The sequence below is a fragment of the Passer domesticus genome, chromosome 2 (assembly GCF_036417665.1).
Source record: "Passer domesticus isolate bPasDom1 chromosome 2, bPasDom1.hap1, whole genome shotgun sequence".
Taxonomy (NCBI): domain Eukaryota; kingdom Metazoa; phylum Chordata; class Aves; order Passeriformes; family Passeridae; genus Passer; species Passer domesticus.
In genome coordinates this window covers 103036293-103062309 of record NC_087475.1, presented here as the reverse complement: position 1 = coordinate 103062309, position 26017 = coordinate 103036293, and the positions used below count along the sequence as shown (strand labels likewise).

At 43.9% G+C, this 26017-nt stretch overlaps 1 protein-coding gene across 3 annotated transcripts in view; it reads left to right on the top strand.

Annotated features, from left to right (window-relative positions):
• The window catches only part of LSAMP (limbic system associated membrane protein), a 299711-nt gene that overhangs the window by 257377 nt on the left and 16317 nt on the right, over positions 1-26017 (top strand). For 2 of the 3 annotated variants that reach the window (XM_064410216.1, XM_064410215.1), the window contains 4 exons: positions 13999-14133; positions 17935-18055; positions 19001-19149; positions 25092-25127. In XM_064410216.1, coding sequence (XP_064266286.1) covers positions 13999-14133; positions 17935-18055; positions 19001-19149; positions 25092-25127 — 441 coding nt within the window. The remainder of the gene's footprint in view (positions 1-13998; positions 14134-17934; positions 18056-19000; positions 19150-25091; positions 25128-26017) is intronic. The other variant, XM_064410217.1, reaches the window with a different exon arrangement.

Genomic DNA, 26017 nt, shown 5'->3' with positions numbered 1-26017 from the left:
TGCTGCAGATTATCTTCTAGGTCTCCTGCAGTGCTGGAATGAGGGAGGACAATTATGGTTTCTTCTTTGTCTTTTTGCTCCATGAATTGCAGACTTTTCAGAGGAGCTCTCTGTATTGGAGAAGGTAGCAACAAGAGCACTTGTTTGTCTAGAAATGGGATGGCTGTTCATATGGTGTATTTTATCTTCTTTTAATGAGATGAAGCAGGCAGAAAGTAAGGAGGGGGAGCTGGCACCAAACATTCCCACTCCATCCCAAGCCCTCTTTACCAAAGGTCATGGGAATTTACCTTTTTTCTCCTCATATGCCTCTGCATGTATACACAGCACATAAGCATCCAAGGCCCTCAGTGGTACTGGCAACAGCCATGAATTGCCTGTGAGCAGTGAAATTGCTTGTCAGAGATCAATATAACAGTAATACATCTGGAAGGCTCTGGCCTCAGTTACCCCTTGTATGTTGTATTCCCAGCCAACACTAACTGCATTCCCCATTGCTTTCCCATGGCAATTCACCTTGCCCAGGCTCTGCTTGTTTGCCCTAACCCTCTGCATCCCCTCACTTCTTTTTAATGAAACTTTCATCTCTATCTCATGCTTTGTGTCTCTTTCTTTATTTATTTCCTTTTCAGTCCTTCTCCAGAAGACTTGGATTTCACAAACTATCTTCTCCATGCTACTTTTTAAATTATTTGTTGTCTTGACAGTTCTTCCCCGTGTTCTCCATTCTCCTTTCTTCTCTCTTCTCCTTGCATCCCCCGTATAGGCAAGCTCATACTGCCTGAAAATTATGTCAAGACCTTCTACTCCTGAAGTAGTGAGAAAATACAGTCTGCAGGTGAATTTGCCATTTTAACATTCCTCCCATCCTTAACTGTTCTGCAACTGCAGACTGCTGAGATTAGTGGCATAAAATTCCACCAGGATATTGGCATAACCTACAAGCCAGGAAGTTGTTATAATCAAACCCAGCATCCCTTTTGGAATGCTGGCCTTAGAAATACAAGGACAGCAGTTTTGAGAGCAGTTGAGAAGTAAGTGTTTAAAGAGAGGGCATTTGAAAACCTGTTTTTTATTATTATTTCAATAGCTTATGGTCAAAGTTTCAGGATTTTTTCCCTACTGAATCCTAGCCTATACAGAGTACTCAGACAGAATACTGGTGCTGGAAAGGTGATAGAAAGGAATTTAACTGAAATCCTGGTAAATTAGAAATGCTATTATCCAGTAAAAGTGCCATAGGGCCTCAATCCAAGAGGCATAGATGATTACTGTGGATGAATTCTTAGTCCTTGGAGGCCAGGTGGGAGGGCACAATTGTTGTATTTTCCCCCACCCACAGTAAAACTTAGAGCAACCTTGGAGGAGCCACCCATAAAAAAAAAAGTCTGTTGTGTTCTTCGGAAAGCAGAGAACCAAAGAAAGGATAGAAGATACCCCAAACTATTTGTCATCCTCATATTCCACCTCTCTTTGTTTCCCTCCCTCTGAAACCCACATAAAGCAGTTTGTATGTTGTGGTGATGAGAGACAAGGGGAGATTTCTATCCCCAGCTGGTGATCAGTTTATTCACTGAAGTATGAGGATTGATAGCACTTGTCACTAATAGCGCAGCTAATATAGCTGCAGATGCTACATTTAATCATATAAACTGAGGCACAATTGCAGAACAAGGGCCTCTGGCCTACACCACTGGAAAAGGAAGTGGAGCAAATTCCTAAAGAGCTGATGGAGAATTGCAATGGTCCTGCACCCCTGTAACAGGAAAAAACAAGATGTGTCCTGCTACTGCATGACATTCTTTACAGGATGTGTGTCCATGCACACATGTAATTTACTGAGTGCACATCAGGGAACCAAATGAAAGGACCCTGTGCATGATAGCAAGATATGTGCAAGAGAAAGCAGAGAGCTCCATTGCATGTAGAAGAAATGAAGGGAGTGGTTGAGGTAGGAGGATGTGCCCTGTCACATTTGGCAGTCTTTCAAAACACCATATTCCTGACATCTTTACCTTGATATATGCAGCCAAAAGGAATCAGAACATTGGAGAAGACATGTTGCTGTCCAGCAGCACAGCTGCATAAAGCAGGGAGCAGCTTCCATGCAACTTAGACCAGAGCCCCTTCAGCAAGGATTCTGTAGTGCTGTGAGGACAAGTCAGGTAGAAAAAAGGGAAGGTTTGGGGTTTTTACGGCCCCCATCATCAAATGGCAGCCTCACTCCCCCTCTGCTTTCCAGGGGAGCTTGAAACCAGGTGTTACAGATTTTCAGCCATTAATGAGGGCTCTTTTCCCATCTGCCAAATGTGTAATGTTGCAGATGTGCATGAGGCTGTGTGGATGGAGGCACCATGCAACACTTGGGAGGCAAATGATACTCCATATTTCAGACCTCCACACACAGGTCCACAGACACTCCCTGTGCTCATCCCCTCACCCTCTCCCCTGCCTGCCAGCCTTCCTCCCTTCATATCCTCATCTAAATGCTCTGCCCTACTTCCAATCCCACACCCATTATTCCACGTGGTTTTTCCACCACCTGTAGACATGCACACATATGTGCAGTCTAATCCCCAGGCACCCTTTCACCCACCTGCATTTCCTCTTGCATTCCCACAGTCTTTGGCAGTGCTTTCCTTACAATGCTCGGCAGCTCTTGCCCACACACCAGCTGGTACTCACTCATGCTCACTAGACTCTCATGTTCTCTGTCTCTGAATGCCCCATGCTGTAACCAAGCTGTTACTTGTTCAGTTCAGTCATGTGTGTGTCCTGTCAGACACACATCTGCAGTCAAGTGGCCCAGAACAAGACCAGCATGTATCAGGGTTAAAAATGAATATGCCGGGAACATCCCTCTTCTCTAAACTCACACCCTGATATCATAGCCCCCAGGGGGTTCAGTCTGTGGTGTAAAGAAAGCTGTTTGTGGTTTTCATTGAAGGAGAGCACAGGGGAGGAAAGTCCAGCCCAACACCTAGCCCTTCAAATGAAGTGACTTGTCAAGTATGCAACTGTGGCGGGGATTTGAGAAGCAGTAAATTTAGCAGCACTCACTTCCACTGACAACCTGTCATGTGCTTGAAACATAAATAGTGGTGGAGACAAATCACTGCTGTTTTCCTATTAAGCTTTGGCCCACTGGCCCTCTAGCTTACCAGCAGCATTTCTGCCTGGCCTGCTTGTGTGCCTTGTCTCAGGGACAGATGTTCCTCCCCATTAGAGGTTTTGGGAGAGTCAGGACAGGAATTAACATGCTGTTATTTCTTAGGTGTCCTTGGTGTCTGGGTACTTGCTCCTCAGCTGATGGATTTCTCACTCAGGCTGTGTGCTGCTGGCACCTCCTACTTCCACCCAAGTTTGAGGAAACATAGACCCTTTCCTTAGAGGGCTTATCGTTTTCACCCCTGCCCCTGGTTTCTGCCACACAGGCTGGCAAGGTCATACTGATGGAGTAAATGAGGCACTGATTTGAATAAAAGGGTAGAGGTGAAGTTTTCCAAGGCACCTGAGTGACTTACAGGCACAAATGCCATTGAAAGCCTAATGGTCTTGTCTTGTGAAAGCATTAGTGGCTTTTGGAAACTGCTTTCAAATATCAATTATTATATAACCATTTAATAAAACATGCCATCAGAAGCTCACATTAATCTTTACAGAGATGAGAGACATCCCTTAGTGCTTTAAATTGAGGAACCAGGGATTCAGTACTTTTCACCTTCTTCCCTCTCTCTTATCAGTTTTGATGCCTCTTCCTCTCCTCAAGGAAGATGAAATCATGGCAGTGATTAAGGTGGCCTGCTCTGTGCTGTTTAATTAGAGCAACTGCTGTTTCAGTTCCAGTGAAATTCTCACAGGTGTGCAGTGGCAAAGGCACTCTAATGAGACTCCTGCCTCTCTGGGAGCTTGGCAGAAAGGAGCCAAAGAGTCCTCAACATAACACAGATGGTTTTTCATATTTTCTTGCGTCTTTTGGCTGACTGGGCCCCTGTTGGAGCAAGACATTTCTCTTCCCACAGGAATCAAATTCACTTGGGGAGTCGAGAGAAGAGAAATAAATGGATTCCTGTCCATGAAGGTAATAGGGGGATTCAGAGAGGCAAAGCCCAGTGAGACACATTTTGATTGACATGATTGGGCATGGTGTTCTCATGCCAGCATTGCTACAGTTGTTGGAAATTTTATATAATCATCAGAACAAGTATTAAGGAGCTGGTATGAAGGCAATGAAGTATCTTTTAGGTTTGTCTTCAGACCCCTTCCTAAATTTATGGGGTAAGCTGTAAGAAGTCAGAAAGGAGTTGTTATGATACTGTTTCTTCTACTTACAGTTTTCTGCTTTCTCCCATTCTGATGACTCCCTTTTTTTTCTCCCATATATTTGAGAGAGAAATCCTGCTTCACAGCCAGGATTTTCAAGTGTGCTGATGGCCAACAGCTGCGCTAGCAATGGGAGTAGCTGCATGAGGGAGCAACAAGACCTCAATATCAGGGTCTGTATTTCCTCTCTGCCTCCCCTGTAGGACTATGAAGGAAGCAATATTAGGCATGGAGCAAATGCCTTCCTTCTCCTTCACAGCCACTGCCTTGCAAGTTTGAGGGAGAGAGAGACTATTTATTCTTTGGAAAGCAAGGGAGTGGCTAAATGAATAAGAATTAAATATTCTGAACTGAAGTAATCATTTATCTGAACTGCTATCACTATGAATCAATGGCAGACACCTCTGATGATAATATCACAGGAGCCAGCCCAATTGATCAAAAGTCTCTGCAGCATGTGAGCCCAAACAATCTCTTCCTGGCACACCCCACCCTACCTCAAACGTCTGTGATTCTCACCTTGATAACTGGCAATATTTGATGTCTGCTGAATCCTGAATTTAGCTAGTTAGTCTCATCTCCTGATCCCTTGTTGTGCTCCCCACAAAGTATTCCCTTTTCTTCTTCCACCAGGAGCAGATATGGGGGATGGTGTCAGGAAATTACTATGCTGGATCTAACTGAGAAACAATGCAGCAAGGAGAGGGGTCAAGAGAAAAGTAAACAAAATGATTTTTGAAGAAGCTAATCCACCTATACAAATATTGGTACCAGGCATCACAACAATCTGGCATGTTTTTGAAAGGGTAAATCTTGCTAAGGGGTGGCTTAACTCTTTGACCTCATTTCCTCAGTTGAAAACTACAGCAGTTTAAAAGCAGAGTAGCTAGATCCAGGCTGATACAGAAATCTCAGTCTTTAGGTTTTGTTTGTGAAGTTGGTGTTCAGAGAAGCCTCAGTGAAAACAGGGATGAACTACAGGAATTACCATCTTGCAAAAGGACAGAGGATTCAGGGGCTGTGTTATCTGGTCATGAAGTGTTTGGCTCCAGCTTACAGAAAAAGAACCACAGCAATGCCTAAGCTTCTGAGTTAATGCTCTTTCCCATTTCAAGTAAATTTGTGCCAATTTGTAATTTCTCAAGACTTCTTCCAAGTTTCAAACATATAAGAACATAATTCTGTGGGCTAAGTTGAATCATTGAGGAGGAGGGGATCTTCAAATTTTTAAAAAATTTTTAAGTTAGCTTGAAGTTCTGGGTTCATCATTTCTCTCTCACCCCAAGAAGTACAAAGGGGCATAGGACAGAAGGGAACAAACACCTTATATTTAAAAACAGGGAAACATTCTGGTGGATGCCTATAAAAGCGAGCCACTTGATTCTTGCACAATAGTATATTGAGCATGTCTGGTGCTACATAAGATACAAGAGACTTTGTAAAGAACATGACAAGGATTTTTAAGGATGCCATCAAACACAGACCAACCCCTATAGTTCCTAGATTGAGCAACTGATACAGTTGGTACCAATGAGTGCCATCGCACGAGGTTTCCCTAAAATCTGGGCCTGACATAATGATTTGTGGAATTAAATAGGGACTGCTTTCAGTCCATCATTGCTCTTCACTGGCAGGACAGAAATTGTACAGTTCAGTCAGGCTTCTTGCCCCAGAAGAGACTTATTGTTGTCAGTCTTTTCTTTGGTCTTGTTTTTGTGAGGAGAAACTTGTCTTCAAACTGTACAGCAACGATAGCCCAAGCGCATTGTCCAAAATACGAAATCTTGTAGGAAAGTCTTGTAGGAGTATTACATGAGGCCAAATGAAAGGAAACCATCTTACAGAGTCACTAGAGACTATAAAAATAGTTGACTGCTTGCTGATTTATTTTATGCCATTCATAAGTGTCCATGACATGCAAGAAAACTCAGTCCCCTGCATCAGCTCTCAGCTTGCATTACCATCTTGTGCTTAGCACAGTGGGAAACACAGACCTGTTGATTACACACCCACACCCCCGCAAACACACCCTGATGTTCCTCTTGCCAGGGGCAAGTGCTGGCCCGTCCTCTTCTTGTAGGTGGTGGAGGAAAGAGGGCACAGGGCCCTGCAGTGCTGACCACACTGCTGGGAGTGAGACTGCTGTGCTGCCATCCACTTGTGCACATCGAAGAACTCCTGAGCCTCAGCTGTGATTCTTTGTCTGACCTTCTGTTTTCAACCTCCATTTTGTTAGCTGCTCCAGCACTATCCTCACAACCCTGATGAGTTATCAGCCCCTGCCTTCCTAAGGCTCTCAAAGATGTGGTGACATCTTATTGATTCGTCTAGCTGATGGTGACTCCTACTTCATGTTGTTTTAAAGTACCCTTCAAAAGGCAGCAGGCGAAAATTTTGCAATGCAGAAATGGTGCAACTATTGGTTTGTTCATGTTTATGTGTCATTTTCTTGGCAGTAAAATTAAGGCTTGGTGTTTGGTAGCATAGTCATGACAATTTGCATTGCAGTATGCAACACTTAGGGAGTATAATATTGTAGTTGTGACATTACATGACTTAATTTACCTCGTAGTTCATAACTTACTTTATACATTGGCTTCACAGCCAAGTTCTGTTCAAAAGTAATTAATCTATCCAAAAAATGCTGTTTGTGTTCATTAAAAAAGTGTTAACAAATTTAGGCTAAATTCAGTAAGTAATTTTGAGGAGAAAAAGTGATCTTCTTCAACATTAAATCATCTGATTTAAATTATATGTCAAATTGAGTCAGAACATTATTCCTTCTTCTGGTTCAGCAAAGAGAAGAAGAAAACCACTGGTCAAACACAGGGCTTTGACCTGAAGTGGGTCTGGATTTTTTTTCATGGGATAGCCCACTTTCTTTCTGGTGTTCACATGTGAATTTTGAATGGAAAATAGAATCAGCTGCTGAGATGAAGTAGTATATTGCACACCTGCTCCATGCCCAGACTCAGGGCTGTGTGTGAGAGAGTGTAATGTCCCTTAGTGGTCTTTTATAGAAAAGAGGGGGTAGAAATTCAGAGATACAGCTGATCTGCTGAGGCTGCCTCAGGCAGATGACCCCGACTGACACACACCCACAGCTGGGATGCAAACTGCATCTGAGCTGTCAGATTTTGGCTTCCAGCTCCTGGGTAGAGCTGTCAGCGATGGGCAAGTCATCCCAAGTGGATTGGTCAGTGCTGTCCCAAGAGAGAACACAGAGACATTGTTCAGTCTGGGGAAGCTGCTCTCAGCCTGGCAGGTTTTGTTTGCATGCTGGTTGCATGGAGTTTGAGACAAAGGAGCCCATGAAAATCACAGGCTCTCTTAACCCTGGTCATACCAGCAGGTGTTCATGTTTCCCCAGCCAGGGAGCTCCTTGAGCACTGCCCTTGGCTCGGGAGGCAGGGCAGGCAGTTTTGTACATACAGTGTAAATGTGATTGCTGATGAGCAAAGTCCTGGTGAACGCCAGGGGAAACCATGCCAGAGTGTTTCCTCCCAGTCTGACTCATTCTCATTCATAAAGCCAGAGCCAGGCCAGAGCCCTCCCTGGCACTGCTCTAGTTTTTTGGTTTATGTGTAATAGCTACAGACCTGAGGGCATGGGAGGCATGAGGCCAGCTTAAACAGTAAATACCCTGCTGTGCCTTGCTGCTTAAACAGAGTAATTACTGCCTTACTACATGTGACCCCTCTGTTTCTGTCCCTCTGGCAGTTGTTATTTCATGGCTCCCTTTACACAAGGGGTGGCTGTGCTTCTCTCCCAGCTGTACATCTCTCTGTCTGCTGCTGTCTCACCTCCCATCTTGCTCACTCACTTGTCTCAATGTGTTTCTCTTTGTCAGTAGCTGAATACCATTTTCTCTTTTTCTCAGTCACTGGAGTCTCACTTTTTTTTGTGTTCCTCTATCCCAGCCACTCTTCCTCTCTTCATTCTCCCTCTGATTTTTCTCCATCTATTTTTGTCTTCTCTCAAGCTTTCGCTGTTTTCACCACTTCCCATGCTACTCTAGGTTTTCTGCCTGCCTTCCTCACTCTAGCATTGTAGCACTAGTTGTCCCTTTGCTTATCCACCATCTGCTTCTCTCTACTGATCTCCTTGCTAAAAACAAGCGTTTTCAACAAAGGGATGGGAAAAAATGACAAGCTCATAGGAATCTGTGATGGCTGAGGAGACAGGAACTGATAAATGAAAACTTCAAAGTTTTGAATTAAAAAAAAGAAAACCCTCAGCTGGAGGTAAAACAAAAAAATCATGTCAAAGGCTCCCTTAGCTATTTTTGTCTTTCAGAAGCCCGTTCCTAGGCAATAGAAGGTGCAGAGGGAAGGAGGTAAGTTAGGTGAGCAAAACCTCAAACACTAAATGGAGAGTGCAGAGACAACAAAACCTGCAGCTAACAATAGAAGTTGCTACACACCAAAAACTTCAAATGGCATCCATTGATTTCCATTCTTTTTTATCTCCTTGCATCCTGTTTTAGGCCCAACAAAGATGCATAACCCATTCTGCTCCCCTCTTTTTACAACTACAAAGATGCTTGGAGGGAAAACAAACATAGGAGCAGGGTGACTGATCTCTTTCTCCACATGCCAAATGCAAACAGATACTTTCAGCAGATCTAAATTTCAGTTTAATTTGAGACCACAGCAGTGTTTATAAAATAAATAAATAAGACAACTAAAGTAATTTCTGCACAAGAAGAAGCCCAGTGTTGGATGCACAAAACAAAATGTGTCTGCCACCTCTGGAGATCAGCTTCCCCTTTGGAGATGTAAGAAACTAGGGCATGAAGGGAAAGGGCTCTCTGGTGGAGAAGGTGACTGAATGCAGTGCTGGCCCTGACTACCTGAAAGAGCTGTCTGCACACAGTACAAGTAGGATTTTGACTGGGTGTGGCTCATTTGTAGAAAGGAAGCATTTAGCCTTTGAGGAAAGAGTGATGGTATGTGGCAGTGCAGGGGGCCGTTTGGGTAGGGGTGAGAAGGGCCCATAAATGCCTGGGGAATATGTCAGTCTGTGTTTTTGCACACACAGGTGGATCTATAGATGTGAAAACAAGTAAAATACAGAGTATATAAAATACAGGATATAGCATATATATATATATATATAGATATAGATATATATCATATCTATATGAGAGTACAGGCATGTGTGCACAGTAACAAGGACAATATGCAGAGCCAATGGGGTTATACAAGGCTATTTCCAGAGGGTAAGGGGAAAGGAAGGTTTCTTGCCAGCAGGCTAGCATAGCCAAGCAGATTTGCTGCTCAGCTTCATTATTTACTGGGTCCAATTAGGAAGCCAGGGGATAGGAAATGTGGCTGAGGCAAGCAGGCCTTCAAAGCCTTCCTCCTGCACACATCAAAGCTGCTGCCGCAGATCCCTCTGCAAAAAAGGCTCTGCCAGCTCCGAGCGGCAGCAGCCGCCTGGCTCGTGATGCTCAGGGTCGTTCCCTCTTGGTTTGATTGTCAAGCCTCCCAGGCTCGTGCTCTCTCTATCTCCAGCCTCCAGAGCAGAAAGCTCTTCTTTCTGATTCAGTGGGACAGTGTTAAGGAGCTACAGCTTGGCAAGATGGTGTTTAATGGGGCTGTAAAAAAACCAAGTTAACTATGAACATGTGAAAGACAAAAACCTGTAGGGAAGCAGGTTGCCTGCAGTCATGCAAGGGGATGGTTTAGGATGTGAACAGCTGCACTGAGTGAGAAGTCATCCACCTAGGGAAACCTGAAAGGACCCTCACTGGGAAAGGGCTGTACTGAACCAAGCAGAACTGCCTAGAGACAACCCTTGTCAGTAAGGAAGCTTTGGCAGTACGGTCAGAATTTAATCTCTTGATAATCTGCTCAAGGCAAATATCTTCTCTTAATGGGAATGGAGTGGCTGTCTTGCCAGGAGTTGGCAGTCCCTCTTTCACCTAATAGAATATGTTCATTGTTATCGGTACCAAAGAGCATTGTCCAAGCCTTCTCCCTCCCTGCTTTGATAAACTGTAGAGTGACGACCATCAGTTCCCTACCAAAGCTGGCTCCCATGCAGAAACATTTGTAAATTGACTCAATGTATAAAGTTCTGTTCCTGCTCCCCTCATCCCCTTTTTGTCTTAGAGGTTAGAGTTAATATGACTCACCTAATCTGGCTGCCAAAGTGAATTAGTGAAGTCTCTACAGCTCTTTGCAAGATATCACAACCTGACATTTCTCTAACACACTGTGATACATCTTTCCTCTCCCTGCTCTGTACTACAACACCTCAATTTTATATAAATTTTTTTTGTTAGAAATGGTTAATGTGCTCTTAGAGGGGACAAGGCAGCAAGCAAAAGGGTGTGTCTTGAAATTGAGAGCAGCTCAGTTCTTGTAACAAAATGTTGATGCTCAGGGTCACCAGCGCAGAGACAAGAAGTGCGCTACCACTTATACAGCGAAAGACTGTCACAGAAACTTTCCCTGAAGTATTTTGCTTATATGTGTGTCCTAGAGCAGGGGAATGAGGAGCTGAATAGGGTTATTGATGTCTTTGACATGTCCTTTAGAACAGAAGTCCTGCCTTTCAGTTACTTCCAGGGCACTCCACTGGGCAAGCCAGCAGCTCATCGTGTCTTGGGAAGTGTTGTGTGTAGCTGTGAAAGCTCTCCTGTCAGACATGGTACACAGTACACTTCAAGTGCATGTATGTATGCAGGGGAGAAGCTCAAAAACATCTTCCCTTGGGAAGGTATCTACCCTTGTAGGTTACTTTGGAGCTCCACTTATGTAGTTCTCTGACAGACTTAACAGCACCCGTAATGAGGGTGCCACTCCATTAGAGCTGGTTAAGTCACCCTCAACCCTGTCTTCATTACGGTGACAGTCTTGTGACAAGGGCAAATTGCAGGAGAAGCAAGTCCCACTTGGAATGAACCTTGTGTATAAACAAGACAGAACTGCAGAGCAAATGAGTTGCAAAACAGAGGCAAATTATGTTTTAACCTTTTCTTTGTGAGTCTTTCCCTGATGTCTGATTAACTTTCCAGTCAACTCACTGACCTACCAACTGAGAGTGCTGCTGTGAAAGGAGACGAGTGTTGGTTGTCAGCTCAGTTTGGGGGCGGGATTTTTAAAGTAATTTATTAGCAGGTAGCAATATGCCATAAGAAAATCTGGGAATTAAGAGAGTTCCCCAACAGAAATTATCCCTTCTGTAACAAAACCAGAAACAATGTGCTGCCTCTACAGACAACAGCACGGTGCAGTAGTTGCTATGCAATCCTTCATCTGTGTTCAGCCATAGTAGCACCTCATCTGAAATGCTGTGTTCAGTTTGGGGTATCACACGTCCAGAAAAATGTAAACTTGTCAGAGACGTCTAAAAGCGAAGAACAAGAATGATCACGAGCCTAAAAAAACCTCACCTACAGGTTGAAAGACCCTGACAATGTTCAGCCAAAAGAAAGAAAAAAAAAGATGACAACCGAAGGAGGAACTAAGTGATTTAAAAGTTGATAAAAGGCTATTGCAGGGAAGGAGGGAATGATTTGTTCTTTTTGTCTGTAGTGGGTAAGACAAAAGTAATAGCTTTAAATTGCAGCAAGGAAGACTCAGGTCAAACTTCAGGAAACTGCTCCAGTGGTAAGGACAGCAAAGCACAGGGACGGATTGTCAGGAGTGGCTGCAGAATCTCTGCCGCTGGAGGGCAGAGGATGGCTGTGTCCATGACATGACTCACGTGTCCTGCCTTGAGACTGGGGAATGGATTAGATGGTGACTGAAGTCCCTTCCGCATTTCTGAGACTCACCTTATTCTGGTCCTACTGGGGTTAGGACTCCCTAACATGATCATGAGTTACAGAAATACAAAAAACCTGTGAAAATCCCACCCTGCTTCCTTCTCCACTGACTCTTCAAGCATCAGCCCCAGTGCAGAGCAGAGGACTGAAAGCCATGTTCTGGCAGCAGGAGCCAATTTTGCCTCCTTCCCTTGTGCAAAATGCTGCTGCCATGCAGGAAGGTCCTGCAGCAGACTTTTGGGATGCAAAAAACAAAGCAGTTGTAAATTTTAGACATAGCAATAAGATTTTTGCTACCTGAACATCTGGTAGGAGCTGGAAGAAGGGACTGCTGATTAGCCCTGCTGAAAGAGAGGGGGAGCCCTTGTCTTTACATGAGTTTAATAGGTACACCGCTGTTTTCATGCTGAGTCTCCGTGACAGGGGGTGGTTTTCTCCTAGAATGATTCTGAAAATTGCCTGTGAAAAATAAAAATTAAAAAAAATTATGTAAGATACAGAGTTATGAGCAGATTTTGAAGCTTCTGAAGTTCCTCTCTGATGCTGAAGGGAATTGCACATAGCTGGCATCACCAGGCTGACCTGGCCAAGACACTGCAGCAGGTCTGTGCCTCTGGGGTGGGGTTTGTTGCAGGTGGCTCCATGGAAAGTTCACCTCCAGAGACCAGACTTACCCACTGCTTTCATGCAGTGCCATAAACCAAGGCAAACAGTAGGCACTATTTGAGCTCTCTCAAAAACTGCATTTTTGTGAAGTGGGCAGGGTTTCTGCTCAGCACCTGTTGAGCAGAAAATACCTTCTGGGCAGAGAGTTTTTTGGAAAATCTGACCACTCTCTGAGGAACCTGAATGGGAGCTCTTGTGATGTGACCTTTTATTTTTTTTTTTTTTTTCAAATCTGTCTTTTAAACTTTTAAGGTTAGGGGCTGATTTCTCTAAACATAGACAGGCACACAACTGGGGCTTGCCATTTCCAATGCTGCAGAGCAGTGCTTTCCTCCTCTGAGAGAAGGAAATGTGGTTCAGATTCTTTCCAGGAGGTGCCTAATTTTGCTTTCTGAAGGAATAGGGTAGATATACCAATCCTAATATTTCATGCTTCCCTGGCAACTTTCATGGAATGAATCTAATGTGTTTTACATGGGTTAACCTCACTGCCCTTCTCTAACCAGGAGGTGATGAGAGAGGGGGTGCTATTTGCTGCAGTTTACAGAGGGAGAGCAAAGGAGTGACTCACTCAAGGTCACACAGTGAGTTAAAAGCAAGGCCACAGACCTCCCCTGATTCCTGCCCCCATCCATAAACCCCACTGACACTTAAGTCACTGTTTTCCAAAGTGTGTAAGTGAGGCAGCAGGGTTTAAATGTGTCATTTCATATGTACAGTAGCTCAGGGATGCATGATGATTATTGGTCTCTGCAGATCAAATTACAGTTTGTTTCTCTCAGTTTGGCTGTGTTTAACAGTAGCTTGATCTGGTCGATGGCACTTCAGGGTGGTGGTTGCTGTGGGAGACAGAAAGACATTTTTCACAGTTTTGCAGTGGAGAAAAGGGTGCTGACAACACATCTGAGGACCCAGCTAGCCCTGGGTCCAGCACATTACCCACAGCATGACTAACCTCTGGTGGTACTCAGCCATCACACTAGTGAACTTAGTCTCATCTTAAGTGGTGGACATTTTGCTTCTCAGCCTGGGCAGCCTGTGAGATGCTATGTATTGTACCACCTGTATGGTGCCTTCCAGATTTTCAGTTTTCAGCGCCTTCTGAAATAACTTTTAAACAGCTCATGACTGTTGCTTGTTTGCCTACTCCATGTTGTGATTGTTCCTCCATAGCAATTTCCTAAATCTGAAAGCCTAATAGAACCACTCTCTGTATTTTTCTGTCCTACCAGGCAGAGAGTTTGAAGGTGAGGAGGAGTACCTGGAGATCCTGGGAATCACACGAGAGCAGTCGGGCAAGTACGAGTGCAAAGCTGCCAACGAAGTTGCCTCAGCAGACGTCAAGCAAGTCCGGGTCACTGTGAACTGTGAGTACATTGCAGCTGGGGCAGGGCAATGTGGAGAGCTTTGCCCACAGGCTAGGGTTACTTCAGGATAAACAGAGAAGCCTTTCTGGGCTTGGATTATGCAATCTGAAGAGAGAGCGCTGAGAAAACTATCTGCAATCAGACACTTGCCACAGGGTAGTTTGTGCTTTAAACCTGGTAATATATAAGAAAAGGCTGGGGGAAGTGTGGTACAGAGAGACAGACAGAGAGGGAGAAAGAGAAAGAGCTGTGAGTTGCCCCGTCTCTCCCCTCTGAAACCCTGGCAATGCCTCGTTTTCGCTCATTGATATTCGGGTGAACAGTAGCGTGAAGAGAAGCTTCACCAAGGCAGCAGGGAGAGATAAGGGAGGGCTCAGCAGGCTCAGAGCAAACACATGCCTGCCTGCACCCAGCCATCTCTGCAGTGCCTACACGGCTATCACAGCTATCACAGCCAGGGCACACGGGGCAGAGGCACGTGCTAATGACAGGGTGCCAAAATTTAACTTTTATACTGGTTTCAGGTCATTAGTTTAAAGCTTTTTCTAAAAGACCCTTCATGCACCAGTGCAATACAGAAAGGGGTTTTGGCCAAAGGATACAGCAATCCCCTAAAAGCACCAAGTAAACTGTGGCTTACTTCCACAGCATGGATCCCATCCCATATGTGCTTAGACAGATGTCCACTTCACTCTGCTGGCATGCTCCTCTACAGGAACACAAGATATTTCAAACTGATGTTACTCTTTAATCCTACGCGTTTATATGTCCACCTCCATACCTGTATGGCTTATATTTGGCACTTGTGTGATATAAAATGTGCTATCCTCATGTACCTGCTTCCTTTCCTTGCTTGGAGGCTAACAACTTTGCATCAAGGATGGATGAATGGGAGGTATGTCCTCTCCCGACCTTCTGCAGTCTAAATTGAGACTTAAACCAGAATATTAACTTAAATTGAAATTGGAGATGGTTACAGACATATTTCTGGGTGCATATTTATGCCTTGATTCACAAGTAGAACTGCTAGGGAGCAGGTTAGGGAGAGAGCTGATGGCATCAAGGGTTTCAGGCAATACTAGACTTAGTTTGACTGTAAATGATTATAGTACCTTTTAATGCCATTCTTGCTCTTAATTTTTTTCCTTTGGTCCCATGTGGGCCATCACATCAGATCAGCTTTTCTGTCTTGCTTAGAATTTGAGGTTATAGGCTCCCTGCAGCATCTTCTGAATCTACAGATTTTATAGTTCCCTTAGAAATTGGGTGGCAGTGGTTTAATATCAGCTGCCTCATGGGCCAAATTTGGCATTAATATGAACTGTAGTAGCAGATTTTCTGCACTGAAAGTATGGAAGTGTCAAAAACAGCTGAGTTTATAAACTGGAGACTTTCCATGAGAACCAATTAATTGTTTCAAACATTTCCATGAAACATAATTTCAATGGTGCTTTAATGTGTTTGAAACAGATTGTTTGTATAAAGTCAGAATGTTTGATTTTGATTTAGTTTGAACACATAATAACTTTGCCACAGTAAGATCTTAAACATTTTAACTGTTGAAAAATATGAAAAAAGTTATGCTAATTTGCGGTGTAATTTGTCATATAAGCAACTTAAAATTCCTTAAGGACTGATTTTTTCTTTTGAAAGAGAAATAAATATAAGAGACCACGAGGACCAAGTAGGAAAAAAACCCAGTCCTATTAGGGGAATGAAAACTAGATATTTGCATACATCTTTCCTCATCCTGCTTTGTTAAACAACAACACAAGCAGCATAGTAAGTTTGAAAAATGGGGCCTGTCCAACCTCAGGGCTTCCTGGACATCTCTTATCATCTGCTGTGGAGCACTGTCAGCTTGGACTGCAGGAGAAAGCATCTCACTTTGCTTTGGTCTTACACTACCACCTTCAGGCTTCCCAAGTAATTGCCCTTGCACATCACAGACAGGGAAACTGAGGCCTGGGGAGGGTGGGAGGAGAACAGCTAAAGGAAACCCGCCCCTGGCTTCCCAGGCAGCAAACGGCTACACACAGAGCAGCTGCTTTCCAGGTGCAATAGGCTGGTTTGTTTGGGACTGCCACCTACCCCTTCTCCCGGGAGAGCACTGCATCAGCTTCTTAAAGTGGTGAATATGGGGAGTGCTCAGAGCCCCCTCAGAGGGGCTGGGCTCCCTGGCAGCAGTCTGGGAAGCAGATACTTGCTGTAGTCACTTTCCAGTACCATGGAAAGATGCCCATTCATTCTGTGACTCACCTCTTGTACCAGACTCATGAAATGGAAAGGTTTGTTTGTCTCACTGTAGACAGTAAGAAGATAGACTGCTCAAACCAAAAATCAAATAAGAATGGTTAAAAAATCACCTTTGCTATCTTTTTATTACCCCACCTCCTTTTCAAATTAAAACATTTACTTGAACCCACAGCCTTTGAATGTAGGATCCTATTTATGTAAACTTATTAATATTTATGATGTTAGAGGGCGCACTGCAAAATCCCTAAAGCCCTGCATAAAATCCCGATTAAGGTCAGGGAAGGGATCATATTGAGATGGCTAATGTGTTCACAAACAAATTTCCTTCCCTACATTCTCCAGACAGAAATATTTTTTTCTTTGACTGACACAATCCATTTTGCTTCTTTTCGGGGTTTTGGGTTTGTTTTTTTTTTTTTGGGGGGGGGGGGGTTGGGGTTTTTTTTGTTTGTTTGTTTGTGGTTTTTTTGCATTTCAGTTCTGGGACGGATACAGATGGCAGAGTGTGTTTCATGGTAACTTGGGTCTCAGCAAAGTATCTGTCTGAGTCGCAGCCCTGTAATCTCAGGGTAGGCAAGTATTAGTGACGAGAGACAAGGCACTTATTCCTTGATCCCTCTCAGCAGCCAGGTGGAAATAATTCTGCCTTTTAACATGTAAATCTTATCGTTTAATATTTTGAATATGGGGCTGGGATTGAAGATGCCAGTGCCTACCCTATCTGCTATCCAGAAAGTACTGAGACCAAGCTCCAACAGAGCACACCAATATAGTTTTCAAGTTGGGTTTGCCCATGGCACAACACTCAGACTTCAAAGTAAGCAGAGGTGGGAGCACCGTGCTGGGCTGAGGGCAAACTTCAGGCAGAGCAGTGACAAGCAAGCCCTTCTTGGGCTTTTCACAAAGCACCATATCCAGGTGATCGGGATTTGTAACCTTGGACACCTAAGGGAAGTGTCTCAACATTGGCTCTCAGAGTTGCACCCACAGCTTCTGCTAAAGTTTTTCTCTTTTAAGCCATTAATGTATTTCTGTTTCATTCATGTTGCCTCAGTCCTTTCTTATTATAGTTTTGGCATTAGGCAGAAAGTTTATATGGAATACAATTTTCATGCTAGTGTTAAACTCCTACTTTATTCCTTTACTTTTGCTGTCTTCCTTTACCCTTGAGGAAATCTTTCTCTCATCTTCTTCTCTCTGATAAGCCCATGTGAACTACAGATCCATAGGTAAATATTAATAAATTGCAGAAGTCCATCATTAACCTTAACTTTGGCTGTGTATGTCTTTGCATTTATGACAGGACTTTATTCAGCAGAGCTGAAGAGAAGCACGTGTAAGGAGTGCTGCTAATGTTGTATATCAGGGAATGTTCAAAGAGCAGCATTCTGCAGAGGAGCAGGGGGGAACAAGGGTCACAGCAAACAGCTGCCGTGGGCCTCCATTAGCCCAAACAGTTTGCATGAAGCAGGCAGCCCTGACATAGTTTCACTGTTTTGTTCCACCTGGAAGTGTGTGGATTGACCACGTGTTTCCTTCCTGCAGACCCTCCCACCATCACAGAGTCCAAGAGCAATGAAGCGGCCACGGGACGACAAGCCTTACTGCGATGCGAGGCATCAGCAGTGCCCACGCCTGATTTTGAGTGGTACAGAGATGATACCAGGTAAGGCCTTTAGCTCGCCTTTTCCCTCCTCTCTTCAGTCCATTCAATAGGGGTTCCTGTCATCCTCCCCAACTCCTCTCAAACAAATTGGTCCTTACAATCCATTTGAGTAGCAGTGTCCCATCAGTCTCAGCAGTGCCAGCATGGTCATGGCTTGAGGAGGCAATTCCTCTCTGCACTGGAGATGCTGAAGGAAGTGCAGAGGATGGAGCTTCTGCATTGAAGTCAATTATGGGCCAATGCCCAATTAATACATTGTTCATGTGTTAAGTAGCCCATGATAGAGACCAAAAAGTAGGTAGTATAAGTCTTCAACTAGGTAATGCTGCTCCAGGTTCATTCTTCTAAGGAAAGGAGCTGCTAAGGTATGAGATTCCCTCACCTGTGTGACCTGAGCCTTTCAGATTTGCATATGAGAATAAATAAGAAGAAAAAAATGATCTGTCCTTTCTACCTAAGCATTTACCTGGCATTAAGAAGGTTGTGTTATTACCCTACATTTTGGGGTAGCTAGACCTGAACAGCATGCCCAGGTTCAGGGGTGCCTATAGCATTGCAATAGGCACATATTGTGAATAAGTGTGTTTCACTAAGAATTTGTTGTTCAAGTACAGACTAGCCTTCAGCTGACCATGGTGTGTTCATTTCCAGAGCAACTCAATGCTGGGTAGATGCTTCCTCCCTTTCCTTTGTCTTTGCTTGGTTCTTCGCTGCTTTACTCGTGGCATTTAATCCCATTGAACTACTATGTTCCTTTCATTCCCTCCTCCTGTTTTCCATCCACGCATTATTTGGTCTCTTTCCTCTCACATCCCCTCCCTTCTTCCCTCTATCCTCACCTGCCAGCTGGGCTGAATGACTTTGCTGTGCTGTGTGCTGGGGAGGGATTTCCTTCCCAGGACACAGCTGCCATTGCACTGGACACCTCTTCTCCTGTCTTCCCAGGATAAACAGCGCCAATGGTCTGGAGATAAAGAGCACGGGGAGCCAGTCTCTGCTGATGGTGGCCAATGTCACTGAGGAGCACTACGGGAACTACACCTGTGTGGCTGCCAACAAGCTGGGAGTCACAAATGCCAGCCTATACCTTTACAGTGAGTACGGGACAGGGTGAAGGGAGGCTCTTGCAAAGACATGGCTGTGCAGGAAGCACACGGTGGCCAAAACTCAGGAAGGTATCTGCTTGACAACCCAGTCCCCTCAGACCTCCAGCCATGACCTGGCTTCCAGCACTCTGCTTTGGATACCTAAGTGTTCATACTTGCCTTGAAACACAAACAGCCAAATCGAAAGGTTTACAGTCAAGCCCTTTGATTGACTGGCTTTGCTGAAGAAAGATTTTGTTAAAATAATAAAAATGTGTTTGTTTTAAAGCTGGAAACAAAAAGCCCTTTAGAATGACAGCCCCTTTAATAAGTAGACAGAAGGCCAGGGCTCGGAGGATCCATGACAGCTGAGAAATGACAAGTAATTCAGAGAGATAGAGAGAACTAGCCACTGAGCCTGAGGAGAACAGTGACAGAGTCAAGAAAAAGAGAAATTGGTTTGAAACTGGAAGGGACAGAAATGAGAAAAGACAGAATGATTTTAAAGGGATATACCGTAGGGACCATGAGGGGAAAGGTAATCAACAGATGAAATATGGAATAAGGCTCCTTGGATCTCATTCTGCTACCTTTCAATTACTGAGTTTGTCTTAGTAAGTATAAACAGGCAGAAGCTGGGACTAGACCAAGCACTAGAGCAGAGTTACCTGCTGTTTCTGAATTTTGCAGCTGATTCAAACCTGACCCTAAACAGAGACCCTGCCCCTCACCTACCATCCACATGAACATACAAACTGTGGTGTACTTAAAATGCAGTTCCCAATTCCAGGTCTATAAATTGGGCTAGACTTGGCCCACATGTTATTGGCATCAGAGATATGCTGCAGCAAAATGACCCACTCACACAATGAACACATAGACACAAAAGTGACTGATGGCAGTGTTCCTGTGACGGTCCCAAATTGAATTACAACTCTCATGTCATGGTCTGCATGTCCTTTTAAACAGGAAAAAAATGTGTAAAGCAGTCAGTATGGGATGCAGTTTTGTCTAGTTTCTGCTCTCACCAAAAAAACACCAAGTTATGGTTTGGTTATTTTTAACAGATGTAGTGCAAAAGGATAAATCCTTGGGCATTCTTTGTTTACCACCTTTGGATTTATTTCATGGCAGCTTGAAGTTTCCTGAGTTTGGGTATATTTTGTGGCAGTTATTTTTTAAAGAACAGATATTATAATAAAAGAAAATATATTTGATTTCCTGTAGCATTGCAGCACACAAAGCAAATTTCTACTTTGCAAGTCTTTTCACCCTGGTCTTGTGACTGTCATGAGATTCAAAAAAAATCCTCAGGCAGCAATCTGGAACACAATTTTCAAATACTCCAGATTTGTTCTTGCTGATATTAATATAATTCTATGTTTAGAATCCATTATTTGTGACTGAATTCTAAATTTGGCCCTCTCTGTTGGTTCCTGTCACACAGATGAACTGAAATACATCACTGAAACAAAATATAAGATGAAATTCAATAATGTATATATGCACCTATGATTTTAGTTGGGGACTTAGTTTTGCTAGAGAAGCATTTTGTATGACTTCAGAACTTCACCTCAAAGGATCTCAAAGGATTTGCTAGCAATGAATATTTAAATATCATAAGTCATTTAGAAATAGGTGAGTGTTGTTAGCACCATTTTGCAGTAGGAAGGTACAGAGTGAAGAAGTGGTTTACCCATGGTCATAAAATAAGTGGCAGAACCAGTGAGAAACCCAGGGAAACCTGCAAAGTTGGTAGTAACTATTCCATGAGGAAATGTGGCAACTCTTAAAGATGGTTTGCAACAGTGAGGATCCTATTTTAGCCCCCTTTTGATGTGTATGAAGAACACTTTCTTTCAAGTAGTTGGACTTTGTTTATAATTTTTTAGAAATTAAAGGCCTGTTTATACTGGAGGACACTAGAGAACTTCACAAGAGCCAGAAGAATGGAGGTGCAGGAGCTGAGAGAGATTTGATGATTTTTAGTGAAGTCTTTCTAACTTTTTTTTTGTTGCTTGGTTAATCCCTACTTTTTCACTGTGCAATTGCTTCATATTGTTTCAGGAAATCTCTGTTCTTCTAGTTAGTGTGGAAGAAGGAAAGAGAGAGGAAAAAAATATATTCAGGGAGACTACAGCTGCTATTTTGAAGGTTAAGAAATCAGGGGGGAAATGAGTGAAGGGAATCCAGCTTCATAAAGATAGAGAAAGCTGCTGAAAAAACCTACAAGCCCAGATGAAAGAAATGTAGTAGTGATCACACAGTACCTGAAATAACAGGTAATGCACATTCCCAGCCACACACCCAGACAGAAAAATAAAGCAGTGACAAGTTTTTGCAAGGTACAGCAGATACTCAAATACTTGGGAGTGTTTTTCATCCCTGGAATCAGAGATCTTACTTCCTTTTTAAACAGAGAACAAGCTCACTGTAGAGCAACATCCCACCAGGGAGGTAAGTACAGTGATGGTTCCTCAGTGTCCCATTGCAGAACAAAAAAGAATGGCAGCAAGGAGTGAAGAAACAACCAGAGAGTTAATAATGAGCTACTGGCAGCTTTGCCTGAGGTGGAGGGCAGACAGGGAGCGAGCGAAATGATGTGAAAGAACAGTTTAGCAATAGAGAAAAATTGGTGGCTACCATTTCATGAAATCTCAGTCAGCACTGAAAAACTCTCAGAGAGACTGAGTACCTTAGATGTCAATGTCATAGATAGAAGATGCATTAAAATACAAAAGCAGCCTCCTTGAGCTGTATGAATAGATAGCTAGTGATCTTCCTTAAAGGATGTAGCAGCAGGATTGCCTGCTGTAGGTGGAGAGATTTATACCCCTCACTCCTGGAGACTGAATTTACAACAATATAAATATGTCCTACCAGAGGTTTAACTTTCCCAGGAGACTGTCTCCAACAGCAAATATGGAGTATGTTTGTAGAGAGGATACTCAGGTACAGTTTGATGCTACAACTGATCTAATAGCTTGCTGACATACCTTCCTCCCCAGTCCTTTTGCTCATCCTGCTCTCTGACATGTAGTTTTGTTGTTTCCCTTATTCTGCCACTCAGTGGACATCCCAGAAAGGCTGTCCAACCTGCTAAACCAGTGAATACGTAAATGAGCTTTACTGCTTATCTCCCTAAAATGCCCCACATGTTTTCTTTCACTGTAGTGAGCTGAACTAGTTCATGACTGGGCTCAACAGGCACCAAAGCCCATGCAGGAGAGGAAGCTCTATCACACATCTGTGGGTACGAAGAGTTGGAAGGCAGGACCATGTTTGGCAGCACTGGTGAGCCAGTAGGTTGATTCAGCTCTGCAGAGCCTTGGAGCAAGGTTTGTAACCCCTAAGCACAAAAAAAGGGACAGTAATATCCATCTCTGTGAAAATTACCTGACAGAGAGGCAAAGCCAGGGCTGCCATCACAGAGCAACAAAGGTGAAAAGCAGTAACACAACTGAAGCAAAAGGATTCTTCCTCCAAGTGTATTAAGAGGTAGGGAACATGTTTTATTTTTGTTTTACTCACCCAGCAGTACCATGAAAAGCATTATGAATCCAAGTCCCAACTTGTATCTTAACACATGCTACACAGAAGTGTGTGTGTGTGTATATATATATATATATATATATATATATATATACACATATAAACATGCTGGAGGAACAGATACACAGGTTTTTGTATAGGTGAGTATGTACACATAGGCATGAACCTCTGTGATGTGGAAGCAAACCCACACACCCCTCCACAGGCACACACAAGCAGATGCAGCACCAGGCACATTCTAGCAAAGCAGAGAAAAGAACGAAAAGCTTTTCCAAATTAGTCACCTTCTGCCTCCTGCTGAGCTAGCCCATCCCATAGGCTAAAACAGGAGACAGCAGCACAGTGTTGCACACCCTCATGCAGTCCTGCTGGCTCAATTGGTTCAATTATAGGAGACTGCCACATCAGCAGGTCCCCTGCTGCATCCTCTGCACCCTCTGGGGAATCAGCAAGCATGGAGGTGAAGCAGAAGCTGGCAAGACAGTGCCAACTCAAGAAGCTTCAGGTGGAGTCCTGCAGTTTTGGTTTCAGCAAGGCACGTTCCTAAAAGCTGGCATTAGCTTGTCATTATTTGTTAGCATCCTGCCACAAGTGTGCACACACTGACACCCCTCCTTCCACTCTGCCCACGCTTTGTTGTGCTCTGAGCATTTGGTTACAGTGGTGACTGCTGGGATTTGGAACCTTAACTGTGACCAAAATCCCTCTTAGTGGCCCTCAGTGCACACCCCCTGTTTTCCTCAAGGCTGTCAATAATGGGGAGACTCAGGAGGGTGGAAAGTGGTTTGGGCTGACAGTCAGAGGGGGCAAGGCTGAGACACTGCTAATGAGCCAGGGTGGAGCAATAAAAGCAGCACACAGTGGGAGAGGGGAACAGAGACAGAGTCCTTGAATAGAAAGCAGCATGATAATGAGGCCGTAGTGCTTTGCTTTAACTGCTTATGCTGTGCAGCCTGCAGCCTGCTGTGCAGGAAGAAGGTAAAGGGGAGTTGAGTTATTTAACCAAACTAAATAACAAGGAAGTCTTGTCAGCACAAACAGCCTGCTTTCGCAGAACAATAGTCCCCTGTTGCTACATAAACAGAGAGATTCAGGCTAGACTTGTATTTGATCTCCAATGTGCCTGCTGTGGATTCAAACAACTCCATTACCACTGTGAGGGCAGGAGTTCTGCCAGTGTCATAGGGATGGGCCTGACCTGCTCAATCCTCATGAGCTTCAGTGAGACACAAACTCACTTTTTGCACCAAGGATACTGTGGAAAGAGCATTGGCCTCCAAATAGCAGGGCCTAGATGATCAGAGAGTCATAGTGGCCTACCGATTTATCCTGCCAAGCTCTGTGTCCATCAGCAGTGATTTTAGCAGGTAAGCCAAGAGATTACTCATTGCCCTAGGCCTATGAGCTGTTGCAGATAAATGTCTACCTATGGATCAGTCCATGGGTAGGAGCTTGTCTCAGCCAGTACAAAGCATCCAGCAAGCCCTGAAGGCAAAGAAAGGAGACCCCATGATAATAGTCAAGCCTGGGGACCTTGTATTTTTGGGTTTGTGTCTGGCTCTGCCAACAGTTCAGCATTTGACCTTGGGCAAATTGCTTCCTTGCTCTGTGCATCACCTGCACCATCTGTGAAGCAGAATTAACACTACTGTTAGCCTCAGACTGAGGTCTCTGATACTGGTTTCCCTTAGTATTTGTGCAATTCTTTTGGGATCCTTTGTGGAAGAAGCAAATCATGAAGCCAGCAGCGACGTATATCAAAGTCCTGCTGTGATGCATAACGAGAACATGTTATAAAAACCCTATAAACAAGACAGCAGGCTCTGCCTACAAATGGAAGATGATGAATCTGCAAAAATTCTGTCCCTCTCAAAGGACAAAAACTAAAGAAGCAGAATACCCTTGAGGATTCGCCAGGGTGACTGCACATGCACAGATCCTCAAGGAAACTCTCATTGGCAAGAAATCCATTGTGGAGAAGGTTCTTAGGAGGCAACAACTACCCATGGAGGACTTCCACAGCTCACCTCTCTGCCAAGACTAGCTTCCAGGCAGAGGCAGAGGTGTAGCTGAGAGGATCTGTAGAGTGATGACATGAGTGGAGTTGAAAGTCAGAGGGAAGATATGGACCATCAACTCCAATTACCTTCCCTGCAGGTGCTTAATCCCTCTTGCTGTTTGGCTATTATTTGTTTAGTTTTTCAAATCACTTCTCCCAGTCCCAGGGGATGTTGATGTGTATTAGGCGTGTTGCTAGCAAAATGCTCTGTATATGAAACCTACTCTAGTTCATTTAATTTGGGGATGGACAACTCCATCAGGTTTGTATCTGCTGCTTGCTTGGTGTGAAAAGTGGCTTTTCTCCTGCATGTTGCTTATTGTTTTTTTTCCCCCCTTAGAACGAGTTTTACCCACACTCCCCAATCCTTTTCCAGGTCAGTATATGTTTTATGTTGAAGTAGCTCTTTAGCTGGGTCATTCTCCATCATCCTGACAAAGGCTCAGAGCTAGGCATGGGCAAAACAGCTCAGAAATGCAGGAAAATAAGGGCTCTCCTTTCTCATTTACGTGTCATTTTGTCTTTTCTGCTCACCTTCCTCATCCTTCTTTTCCCCCCCTCCCTCTTCAAAAAACCAATCAACTGAATAGCAACAACATTTAACCAAGCTTTGCGCCACGACTCTGAGTTGTCACCCAGGTGTGGACAGTCTTTAGTGAGGTTCAATCTCCCTGCAGACCTTCTTCTAAAACACATTCCCATCCAAAGCTCTCTTTGCCTACTTGTTCAGATTTGGATCAAAAGCATAAGCAGACCTAAAATTTTGCAGAGATGGTGGAAAGGACAAGTAGAAAACTAAAAATTAAAACACTGCCAGGGTTTTTTAGCTGAGCATCCACTGTGAAACAATTTGTTTTCTCATGCTTTTGTCCCTCTCCAAGTCTTCCAGTCACATAATCCTGCATCTGAGGCAGAGAGCATGAAAAAAGACACATGGTGAGATATTAGTGTCTGCTTTATTCCAAAAGGGAAGAAGGTATGAAGGCAAAACAGGGTCTTTATGGTTTTTCTGTCTCTGTGTTGCCCACTCCTGCCTTGGGTGCAGACAGCATGGTCCCAACATCCATATGAGATTTGGGACTTGGTTGTGATCTTTTCATTCTGAAAAACCACAGAGACCAGGCATGTCCAGAAAGCAGCTACGGCATTTGAAAGTGGTGTTTGAAACTAAATCAACAATAAGACAGCAAGTCCCTGTGTTCACTGAAAAAATCCTGGCCTACAGCTCCCCAGTATCTATGTTTTGCTGCCATATGAGAAGGATGC